Genomic DNA, 13,049 nt, shown 5'->3' with positions numbered 1-13,049 from the left:
AGACAGAGCAGCTGTGCCAGTGGCCTTAGCTATAAAACCTGGCACATTAAACAAGCCCAGAGTCACTCTAACAAATAATTCATATAAGATAAACAGAGGGGAAAATAAAGGCCTGGCAGATCAGCTGGATTGATAAAAAGGTCAAATCAGCCAGAAGCAACAGCTGGAATGTAGGGGATTCCAGTAATGTAGGGGATTCCCTAACGCGGGGTTAAATGTAACACGGACCTATTGCATAGTTAGTCAGGATCAACCAGGTTGTGTTTCTGCTCTTTTTCTCTCACTGCCAGAAGACAGTCTCTCGCGAATTTGTGAAAAATACTTTGTGAAGATACTGGACAAAGGGTGTTTTGACACCTTGCAAGTTTTTTGACATCATAGTTTTGTTGATTTTTTTTCGGTTTCTGAGTTGGGTATGTACGTCCTCAAATCTAACTATATATTCCCTCTTTCGGTCCTGTTTGCTAAAACATAGCACCATTTAATCCAACTTTGTTGGACTTTCACAAATAATGTTGGAGTTTCACAAATAATGTTGCTGTGCATTGATCATGTGCATTTATTTATCAAAAATACGGCCTGTTTTTAATGCAATAAACCCTTTGAATTTTTATTTTTAATAATTTAAAAATAATTGGATTTTATTTTTAAGCTATTTTGTATTATTATTATTATTATTATTATTAATAATAATAATGTGTGAAACGGGCGTGAGTGCGTGTTAGGTGTTCCAGGTATTCCCAAATGTCCCTACAATATAGTAATACCAGAAATTGTTGCCCTTGTGGGGTCATTTTTTTTGGTCCAAATGAGAAAAACAGCTTCTAAATTTAAAATTTAAAATATGCATAAGTTTTCTTCTGTGCTTTAGGGGTATGGTTAGTAGATGCAAAATACAGTTTGTACAGTATAAAAATCATTATGTCAATGGAAAGTCACCATAAAACATGGAAAGTTTGGAAATCCAAATACAGTTAAAAAAATTAGCATTGATTTATAGAAATTATGCATATTTATCCATAGAGTTGGCAAAAAACATTTATTGTTCTGTAAATTGTGAGTTCGCTACAGTCAAAACAATTAACACACTATCACGTTTTAATTATTTCACCACATTGTTTTCATGTAACATATTACAGAAAAATAAAATTGTGAGCTTGTTTTAAGTCAAAACAAATCATGTTTTAATTATTTCACCACACTGTTTTCATATAACAGAATATATATATATATATATATATATATATATATATATATATATACTGTATATATACACACACACATACATTCACACACATTTTGTATTTATTTATATATGAATGTAATTGATCAATTTTATATCAGCAGTGTCTGATTTGAAAAGCAATGAATTCAGGCATTCTGGGAAATTTCTTCCATTATGTTTCACATAATGAAGGTTATTTGATTCAAATAAAATAGAAAAAAAATATATATATATATATATATATAAATAAAAAAAATATAGATATATATATATACACACATTTCTATGGTGACATTTCAAACCAATGATAAATGAATTACTTATCATCATAGCAGAATTATTTTTAAAAACAAATATTTCTACATTAACAGTAAATTCGCCATCTCTTGCTGTGCCATTGAAAAAAGCCTGGAAAACACTGGACATACCAAAATCATATACTCCACGCTCATCGCTCTGGTGGACAAACGCTGTCATAAATGGCCAAATGAGCAGACAGATATCAGAGCAACTGAGGCTGATCCTGAGATTTAACCCCGATACCAGAAATTACTCAGGCTGTTTTCTCTCTAACACTGTTTTCTCTTGCTGTATAAATTTTTCAAGTCTACTGACAAAAGCTTTCAGGCTCCTTTCTGTTACTTGTAGCTCTCACAAAGTACATTTACAAAGATCTGCACTTAGACTATATTTTATTTAGGAAAAAACTTACCTGCCACTTCAAAAGTGTGCAGGTGCATGACCTTTAAAAATGCGCGCCTGTCAATGTGTGTAGACATTTGTGTACTTTAAATGTGAGTGTGCATATTTTTTTGTGTGTGTGTGTGCGCGCACGTGTTTTTGTAGTACTTGTTACTAAATCAGCCTCACTTTGCTGAGAGCAACATTAATGTTTCCTTAGCACACTGTTGGCCTCTGCGTTTTCCAGAACTGAGGTCAAAGCCTGTTTCGTTATGAATAAAAACAGAGCTTTTGGCCCAGACACTGATATGTGACCTCTGGACGCCTCATCACTTTGTTTCCCCCAGGAATTTCTACAATGTTGCTCCATCACGACTGTGTCTTAGGAAACAAGGTGTGTAAAAGGCAGTACCAGATGAATAGGATATCCGAATGCTAAGTTTTCATGATATAGTAGTCTAACAATAGTGGGACAACATCTTGCTATCCAATGAGCCCACGGGAACCAAGGAACTGTCATACTGGCAACGTTGAAAAAAAAAAAAAAAAAAGTGTAAGCTCAAAAGGTACCAGTTCAATTCATGAGAATTTGATTGACAGAATTGCAATTCAAAGACAAAAAAAAAAAAGCATTAATAAACGAATGCACTAAATACACATACATAAATAAACTGGCATTTCATCCATCTATCCATCTGATCCATCCGCCGTTGTATGGCTTTTCAAAACTTCAAACTGTTTTGTCAAGTCAACATTTAAAGTTTTTCTTGACAAATTTAGGTTTTCTAATGAACATTTAACATTTAAATTTTGAATTGAAATTCTGTATCCTGTTTGCTACCTCAATATAAGAATTGACATTCTCAATTCGATTCCCCTAAAAAGTACCATAAAGGTTGCTCCTTGTGGCTAAATTTTAACAACACCCAAGTAAATCACTTTCACGGTGGCTGTCATCACAAGATATAGGACAAAAGCCAATGTGAACATGGCAGGTGTAGTATGTCCATTAATATATTTACATATAGAATTACATGTAGCTTAAGTGACAGATTTTCGCTACATGTTGCACAACTGTATTTTTCTTTTTTGAAGTGATCATATTTCAAGCAATTCAAAACCATTGTGGTGAACAGTTTACATCTTAAGTGTCTCAGCTGAAGGAAATAATCCTTTATTTATCAGCTTTAATTTATTGGCCAAATTTTCTTATCGGGCCGATAACGACAACATAAAAAAATTACATTTTCAGCCGATAGCAATATGGTAGCCCATATATTGCTCATCCCTATTTCCTAAAGAGTATTCTTGATCAGTGAGAAGTTCTGCAACTTAAAATTCAGGTCATATGAATACAAGAATTTCAACGGTAGCTATTTCAAGATTCAAGATTAAGAGTTGTCTAGTTTCATTACTTTTACAGAGCTGTATTTGTGCAGACTTTATGCTCAATAACAATTTTAAAAGAGTGCCTGTCGAGGACTCCAGAGATCAGCAAATGCAATAGACCAACCCCAGAGAAGGAATGAGGAACATAGACCGCTTGCCAAAAGCAGGGTGTTTCTAGTTCAGAGACGGCACTCTCCATTATTAAGCTTTGGCCATGTAATAAGGCAAGCTCTATCTGTGGTGCTGTTTGCCAAAAGGAGGGACTTGTGGTTGCTCCAAATGCAACAGCATTGACTCTGAATGCACTGGCCTACATTCATTGTGTGTTGAACTATTTAGTAAAGTGCCCTAGGGCTCTCAACTTGAGTGTCTGCTCTTAACTTCATTTGATATCTATTAATGATATGGGTCATTATAATTTTAGACTATAACACTTTCCAAAAATGAGAAATGACTGGTACACTTACACATTTTCATTTGTTTTTCATCTGTCTCGACGAACCACCTAAATTGGTTAATCTATTTTTGGGTGTGATAACAGGTTCCCTGTGTGTATGTGTGTGTGTGTTTTTTTTTTTTTTTTTTTTTTTTAAGAAGGGCCTCCACATTCAATTCGATTCACTGCTGGACTGAAATAAAGGCTAATAAATAAGATAGAGAAAAATTATAAGCAAGAGATTTTGAGTTATTTTCACAGGCACAAGTCTGCAACTTACACCGAATTATAGATGAAACTGTGGATGGATGACTTTCTTTTATTTCTCATATCCACACCAAGTATGCATATATTCATAGTGAATCTTCATTGCATAAAATATGTCAATATAATATCTCACTATGTCAACCACATTAACTTGTAAGGATAATCTAATATTTAAACTTATAGGTTTGGTCCTCAAATTTGATTGGCCGTAGGATACATTGTTTCAGTAGGAGTCGTTGAATTTACTTTTTTTGTTCAAATACACTGATTGATTCTTGTTTGGAAATATTTTCATTGAAGGAGGAGAGTATATTGTGTTTAAAATGTTATCTATTTTAACTTAGAATATTAACTTTATGTTTAGAGAGTGGTAAAAAATTATAACTGAATTATGTATAACATATTGATGTTTAAATGCAACAATTTCTAAATCTATGAAGCTTTCAGAATGTTTTTAATATGGTTTCATATTAGATTCATATATGTTCAGGTAATGTGGTGGGAGGAGGTTTGAAGGGGATTGTAATGTTTGTAATGATGGTACCTGCGGCGTGCGCGGTTTGTATGGTGAGCTGCTCTCTAGGTCAGCAAGGATGCTGGTCAAGGAGTCGATCTCAGCGTCCAGACTGGAACGTCTCTCTTCTATAGTTTTCCCAGGTCCTTTTATCTGAAACACACGGACACAATAACCTGTAATGAAATGAAGTCTTTTTGAAAAAAGTGTTGCTTTAAATCAGCTAACCCACCTAATCACAGTTGAACATGCAAGCTAAAAATGAAAGAAATATAACTAAATATTATACACAAAGAAAGGCAATTTAATGCTTAAATACAGCACATCTTCCACTGTGGGCTACCATTACACAATACCTTAAGCATTTAGTAATGGTTTCTCTCTTTTATTTGATGGTCTTTGTGTTTTGTCATTACATGTTCATTAAAATTAATCGTTGCCTCAGACATTTGGCTGAAAGTGAACAACTGTAACAATAAGACATGATTGTCTGGGAGAGAGTCTTTAGGAGAAAATCTTAATGATGTGAAAAAACAAAACAAAAACAAATAACGCTTTGTTGGTGAGACAGCTCATCTCATTAATTGAATCCCCCCCCCCATCTCTCTCGCTGTCCGCTTTATCTGTTTTCACTCAACTTGAAAGTTTCACTGTCTTCAAACTAACAATAACAAAGTCTCAATCTCACAAAGTTGTATTCACACTTTGATAGCAGGATTCTTTTTAACATGTTTACATCGAGGTAGCACGGCACATCCATAAATAAATATACCACCTCACTTAATCTAAATATTGGGTTTCAATTGATTCATGTGTAATGCAGAGTGTTCACACCAGGTAGCAGCACAAATTATTCCAGAAATCAAATTTTCATTTAGAGACCCCTTAAAAAAGCTGGACCAAATTTCCTGACCCATGTGACTGTAGACATCTTAATTATTACTTTCAAAAAATAATGTCCCAATATTTTTGGCAATAAAGTGTGTGTGTGTGTGTGTGTGTGTGTGTGTGTGTGTGTGTGTGTGTGTGTGTGTGTGTGTGTGTGCGCGTGTGTGTGTGTGTGTGTGTGTGTGTGTGTGTATATATATATATATATATACTATATATGTACACACACACACACACACTCACCTAAAGGATTATTAGGAACACCATACTAATACTGTGTTTGACCCCCTTTTGCCTTCAGAACTGCCTTAATTCTACGTGGCATTGACTCAACAAGTGGCTGAAAGTATTCTTTAGAAATGTTGGCCCATATTGATAGGATAGCATCTTGCAGTTGATGGAGATTTGTGGGACGGACATCCAGGGCATTCCACCACATCCTGAAGATGCTCTATTGGGTTGAGATCTGGTGACTGTGGGGGTCATTTTAGTACAGTGAACTCATTGTCATGTTCAAGAAACCAATTTGAAATGATTCAAGCTTTGTGACATGGTGCATTATCCTGCTGGAAGTAGTCATCAGAGGATGGGTACATGGTGAAAACATCCCCCACACCATTACACCACAACCACCAGCCTGCACAGTGGTAACAAGGCATGATGGATCCATGTTCTCATTCTGTTTACGCCAAATTCTGACTCTACCATCTGAAAGTCTCAACAGAAATTGAGACCCATCAGACCAGGCAACATTTTTCCAGTCTTCAACTGTCCAATTTTGGTGAGCTCTTGCAAATTTTAGCCTGTTTTTCCTATTTTTAGTGAAGATGAGTGGTACTCGGTTGGGTCTTCTGCTGCTGTAGCCCATCCGTCTCAAGGTTGTGCGTGTTGTGGCTTCACAAATGCTTTGCTGCATACCTCGGTTGTAACGAATGGTTATTTCAGTCAAGGTTGCTCTTCTATCAGCTTGAATCAGTCGGCCCATTTTCCTCTGACCTCTAGCATCAAGGCATTTTCACCCACAGGACTTCCGCATAGTTTCCGCATACTGGTTTCCCTTTTTACACCATTCTTTGTAAACCGTAGAAATGGTTGTGCGTGAAAATCCTAGTAGCTGAGCAGATTGTTGAAATACTCAGACTGGCCCGTCTGGCACCAACTACCATGCCACGCTCAAAATTGCTTAAATCACCTTTCTTTCCCATTCTGACATTCAGTTTGGAGTTCAGGAGATTGTCTTGACCAAGTTAACACCCCTAAATGCATTGAAGCCACTGCCATGTGATTGGTTGATTAGATAATTGCATTAATGAGAAATTGAACAGGTGTTCCTAACAATCCTTTAGGTGAGTGTACATACATACATACATACATACTCACCTAAAGGAATAATTCCAGCAGGATAATACACCATGTGAAAAAGCTCAAATCATTTCAAATGGCACACTTTAGGGCCCTTTGTGCCAATTGGGCATCGTTTAAATGCCACGGCCTACTTGAGCATTGTTTCTGACCATGTCCATCCCTTTATGGCCACCATGTACCCATCCTCTGATGGCTACTACCAGCAGGATAATGCACCATGTCACAAAGCTCGAATCATTTCAAATTGGTTTCGTGAACATGGCGAGTTCACTGAATTAAATGGCCCCTACAGTCAGCAGATCTCAACCCAATAGAGCATCTTTGGGATGAGGTGGAATGGGAGCTTCGTGCCCTGGATGTGCATCCCACAAATCTCCATCAACTGCAAGATAATTTCCTATCAATATGGGCCAACATTTCTAAAGAATGCTTTCAGCACCTTGTTGAATCAATGCCATATAGAATTAAAGCAGTTTTGAAGGCGAAAGGGGGTCAAACACAGTATTAGTATGGTGTTCCTAATAATCCTTTAGGTGAGTGTACACGCACTATATTGCCAAAAGTATTGGGACACCCCTCCAAATCATTGAGCAGGTGTTCCAATCACATAGCCACAGTTGGCCACAAAGTGGAAGCAATTTGGAACAACAGCAACTCAGCTACAAAGTGGTAGGCCACGTAAAATCACAGAGCAGGGTTCAGAGCATGCAAAGACGCAAAGTGCGCAAAAGTCGCCAACTTTCTGCTGAGTCAATAGCTACAGACCTCCAAACTTTGTGTGCGCTTCATATTAGCTCAAGAACAGTGTGTGGGTTTCCATGGCCGAGCAGCTGCATCCAAGTCTTACATCACCAAGTACAATGCAAAGCGTCGGATGCAGTGGTGTAAAGCATGCTGCCACTGGACTCTAGAGCAGTGAAGACGTGTTCTCTGGAGTGACGAATCACACTTCTCTGTTTGGCAATCAGATGGACGAGTCTGGGTTTTGCGGTTTGTGGTTGCGGTTGTGCCAAGTGTATAGTTTGGTGTTGGGTTGTTTTTCAGGGGTTGGGCTTAACTCTAAATGCTTCAGCATACCAAGACATGTTGGACAATTTCATTCACCCAACTTTGTGGGAACAGTTTGGAGATGGCCCCTTCCTGTTCCAACATGACTGCGCACCAGTGCACAAAGCAAGGTCCATAAAGACATGGATGAGTGAGTTTGGTGTGAAGGAACTTGATTGGCCTGCGACCCAAGCCTTCTCATCCAACATCAGTGCCTGACCTCACAAATGCGATTCTAGAAGAATGGTCAAAAATTCCCATAAACATACTCCTAAACCTTGTGAAAAGCCTTCCCAGAAGAGTTGTAGCTGTTTTAGCTGCAAAGAGAGGGCCAACTCCATATTGAACCCTATATATATTATTTTTTTTGAAAGTAACAATTAAAATGGTTTGGTCCAAGCTTTTGCAGGGGGTTTCTAAATGAAAATTGTATTGCTGGAATACTTAAGTTCATTAGATTATGCTTTGATTCATTTATAATGCATTTAATAAATGCACTTTACTTGAGCAGTGTGACACAACTGTTTAGTAAATTTGCAAATTACTCTGCATCTGGTTTCTAATATAATATAATATAAGGCAAACTAAGAACTTCCCAACTGTTCTAAAGCAAAAGCTGTATATATAACAATTGACTCTAAAGTCGAAGTCTTGGATGAGCAATACATCTGAAATCACTGACTTCTGTCCTTTATGTCAGAGAGGGAGCAAAGAACAAAACTATCAAAGGCATTTGAGGAATGGCAGCCATGTGACAAAAAAAAGGTGTGAGGAGCAGGCTTTGACAGCATTTTCACTCCTCATCAAAGGGGGCAAAACAACCTTCTCCCCTTATGGCTGAAGGACACTGATATCTCTTCTTGTCCTCTGTGGCTTCTTCTTTCTTTTCCATCATCTGTACATGACACTAGATAAATAATGCCCTTTATCTGAACTGACAGTTTTTTTGCGAGTAGTTTTGGTGAGTGAGCATTTAACACTGCGGCTATGATATAAATTGTAGTATTGAAATGGGGAAGTTTTAAATAACAATAATAATAATTTTTCAGGGGATACCCCGATATGTTTTTTTTTTTTTTTTTGTTTTTTTTTTTTGCTGAGGGTTAGGAGAGGAGAGGGTATTGCCCAAGGCACTGAGGATTTGGATAATTTAGATATCTGTTTGGATTACCTGTCACAATTTATTACAATCCTAACTTGCCTCTACTTGGAGCTTTCCAAACAATCAAGGGAAAGGGCAAACAAAGATTTACATCATCAATGCCAAGGTCTTTAACTAAGATGAACATAAACTTGGACATTGGGTGGTGATGGCGCAGTGGATAAGACACATGCGTTTGGTTCGGTTCGAATCCACTGTGAGACACCAATGTGTCCCTGAGCAAGACACTTAACCCCTAGTTGCTCAATCTCTGATATACATAGCAATTGTAAGTCGCTTTGGATAAAAGCGTCAGCTAAATGAATAAATGTAAATGTAATCAGAGGGGGACTAAACATTAAGAATGAAATGCACCTGCTGTTTGCGTTGTTTAGCACTAGATTCATTAAATTATTCAAAGCAGGTAACGGCACAAAGATGGATATAATGCCGAATCCTATTGGCTCCATTCCCGGTCTTATGGGTTCGTTCTGAATTCTAAGTGGCAATCGCACATATTTTACTTGGACTATACAAAACCTAAATTTGCTTATAAAAGCATCAGTCAAATGTAAATATGAGGAATAACTGCTGCCATAATCGATAGAAAATGTACACAAACATCTCCTAAATTAGCTTACAGTAAAAGCATAAACAATATATGGCAGCAATTAAATGTAAATATAGTATGCTATGTTGCGTGAATGTGTTGTGACTAAATTTAGAATGGTTTCAGAACAGTTTAGGTAAATAAGGGAGATAAATACACAGTGAGTTCCCTATGATTATGTGATCTAAAACAATTTCTGAGGCTATTTCCATAGTGCAATTCCCTGTATTGTTTCATTATTAATTACGCTGCGTGCAGCAATTTATAAAAGAATCAAGACTTTTTATTTATTTTAGGCATGTTCCTATAGCAACCGAGAATGAGTCATGGACATGCCACAAAAAGATTTGCACAAAAAGACAAAAAAAAAAAAAAATTACTGTAATAGCACATATAGCTATTGGAAAATGCACATTTACACAAGTAAGCGGCCCCTATTTTGAGATATGTTTTAGGTGAATTATCTTAATCGCATTAGGAGGACTGGGCAGTCCGTTCAACAGAAGGACATAGTGTTATGAAAGAAAAGGCATAACGATCTAATGAAGCACTTCCATCAGTTATGTAAGCCATCCTTTTGCATTCTGGTAAGCACCGTTTGAAGAGAGGAAGCTGATTTAAGTGCTGAGTTTAATGAAAAACCACAGAGACAGATAAGTGAAGTTAAATAAAGACTGCATGTGTTGCTACGTGTTCTGTTGCGGGAAACAAAATAATTTAGGCCAAGTATCATTTGATTATTCATGTTCACCACGGTACTCCGGCCTCTTCCTCTTGTTAGTTCTGCTTAGATGCAGAAATAATTCAACATCCCCTTTTCCATTCATGAAAGATGTAGAAAACTGGAATAAGGGAAAGCTGCGGGTCGAACGGATTGCCACTCGTTTTCGGTAAATACTCACACGCACATGAACACGGAAGTACTGTTATCAGAATCAAGGGCTAAAGGTCTTCAGGGGAACGGCGTGCTGAATACTACAAAATGTGCTTTGCTGTGGATTCCTTTCTATGTCACAAACCGTCTGCCGCCACTGATCTCCTCTCATCTGAGATGTAAAGTGGGATAAACTGACTCCAGGATGCCATTCATTTCTACAGAGGACTCGAGATCCTCGCCTCTACAGTCTGATGTCTTTTCTGTACTAGCCTAATTATCCACCAATAACACCGTCTGCCGTATGCTGACTCCATAGAGCTAGATCAACAAACGCGCTGATTCCCTCCGGACAGGCTTCCTCCCTTGCAGAGCACCATTCGTGGGAAAGCGATCCAGTGGGGGGTTTTATTAGAGCTGAGAACATGCCTGTAGTCACATTTTGAGCAGCAAAAAAAGTGGCCTTATTTATAAAAAATAAATAAAAAAAAGCTGAACCACTGATGAAGACTTTACAAGCGTCTCACACACACAAAAACAGCTGCGTCTCGGCGTCGCCCAACAGCGACAGCAAACCTGGAGACCAAAAGAATGCAGGAATACAGAAAGATTGCGTTAAACAATTAAAAATTCAATGAGTAATACCGATGAATATTGGGCAGAAACAGTTTTGAGGCTGTAGTTTAATGACTGGACAATTGGCGTTTGGTTCTAATGGGTGACTGACTCCCTGAAGGGGGGAAATGACTGAGGTGAACCAATAGGTGTCAGCCTTCTCTGTGCCCTCGCTCATTTCTAAAGGGGTGCCAAATGAACTACAGAGAAATATAAACAACTAGGGCACACGCCTGGTAAACAGCCACAAAAAAGAGATGCAGACTTGGCTTGCCTTTTGTCTGTTTGTCGTAAACACGCATGAAAGGGATCTGAAGGTTGCTGTGCGTATTAAAGCAAGGTTCATGTACCTTCAGGTCATTTTAATTTCTGCAATAGATAAATGAATGACTAGAATTAAGCCAGAGTTTTCTCTTAAAAAAATGATTTGCATGGAAAAATGAATGGACACAAAAGTATTTTATTTTATTTAATTTTTTTTTAATTGATGTCATTGGAGGAGAGGCTTTATTATGCTGAATAAACTGATTTCGTGGGGAAAAAGTATATCATTTAATGAATCGACAGCCAATCTTCAACTTTTTTTTGTTTTTGATTGATCTACATAATTTACAGCTGTTTTAAACGTCCCTGATCCCAATTCACATCTAAACACTATTCTATGCCATTTTGTAGTGATATAAAACATGACTTAACATTTCACTGTAAATAATTATGTCCATAAAGTGAGCAAGATTATATTTTTTTAATGTCTTTACAGTTCCAGAACATAAATCCTGCATCGATTCAGTCTTACACCTATTCTTTGTAGTGACAAGTTAATTATGGGCATATCAAGGTTAAACTGCACCATATCTTAGTGTGTTTAATGATTAAGAAGTTGTTCCCTGTAGTCCTTTAGAGAAAGACACCGGCAGCACAGATTCTCTTTTGGATTCAAAACTGCAAAATTCACCAAAAGGCGACAGCTTTGGGGCATTATTTGTAAATACATTAATCATGGAAGTTATTATCAAATATAAGAAGTTATTTTTTGTATTGTGGAAGTTACATTCAAACTCTTTGTGCCTCAAACTTCTAAAAGAGCAAGTGCCTCCTCAGTTTGAATGGACATACAGTAATGCCTCATTAAGTATATCCCAACTATTCATTAACAGTTTACAGTAATTCAGTCATATTACAGTTGCAGGCTGCACAAGACTTAATTGCTTATATACCAGTTACTTATTGATGATTTTCGTTTCACCTTAAAGGAACACTCCGACTTTTTGGGACTTTAGCTTATTCATTTTTGGGACTTTAACTTATTCTATTACTCCAACTCTGAACAAACTCTCTGCTGCTTACCACGGTGCGTCTCAGGTGCTGCGGTAATCACTCCGCCCAAGTAGCAGTCCTTCGCCTTCTGAGAATATAGTTCCCAATATTTATACGGTTAAAAGATGGCTGTGTCTCATATGACCTTGTTATTTGTACACTATGTGACTATACAAATCACAACATGTAAATAGGAAAATGTTTGTGTTATTTTGTCACTTATTTGGGATTAGTATGCTAGCTGTAGCCATTTACATCCAGCCTTTGTGCTAAGCTAGGCTAGCGGTGGGTACGTCAGACAGAGTTACAGCACGCACGGAGATGAAAAAGGTATGTATGGACTTATCTAAATATGGGGGATATGGTGAATAAGCTAAAGTCCCAAAAAGTTGGAGTGTTCCTTTAACATATTGTTAAAAAAGGAATATAAAGCATTGTTTCTCCGTCATTTACGTGGGTGTGCTAAATATCACAGTGGTGATGATACACTGTATAAGCTGCTAATCCAAAGTTGAAATATTATTTGCCAACTGTATCATTTATTCATGTATGGACACATTTCATATGGCCAATTCGGACCGACTTTTCACTGACAGTGTTTAAGATAAAAATGGGGGCTGATACACAGGCTTATATGCAGTATATTTGCTCTATAAGAGATGTAAACTTAAAAGAATTAT

At 37.3% G+C, this 13,049-nt stretch overlaps 1 protein-coding gene across 5 annotated transcripts in view; it reads right to left on the bottom strand.

Moving 5' to 3' along the window:
* Positions 1 to 13,049, bottom strand: part of lpp (LIM domain containing preferred translocation partner in lipoma) — a 217,087-nt gene that overhangs the window by 106,632 nt on the left and 97,406 nt on the right. For all 5 annotated transcript variants that reach the window (XM_039691476.2, XM_039691477.2, XM_089134150.1 and 2 more), the window contains one exon: positions 4,543 to 4,665. In XM_039691476.2, coding sequence (XP_039547410.2) covers positions 4,543 to 4,665 — 123 coding nt within the window. The remainder of the gene's footprint in view (positions 1 to 4,542; positions 4,666 to 13,049) is intronic.

Source organism: Pimephales promelas, chromosome 8 (assembly GCF_988280905.1).
Source record: "Pimephales promelas chromosome 8, fPimPro1.hap1.1, whole genome shotgun sequence".
Taxonomy (NCBI): domain Eukaryota; kingdom Metazoa; phylum Chordata; class Actinopteri; order Cypriniformes; family Leuciscidae; genus Pimephales; species Pimephales promelas.
This window is presented reverse-complemented; position numbering and strand designations above follow the sequence as displayed.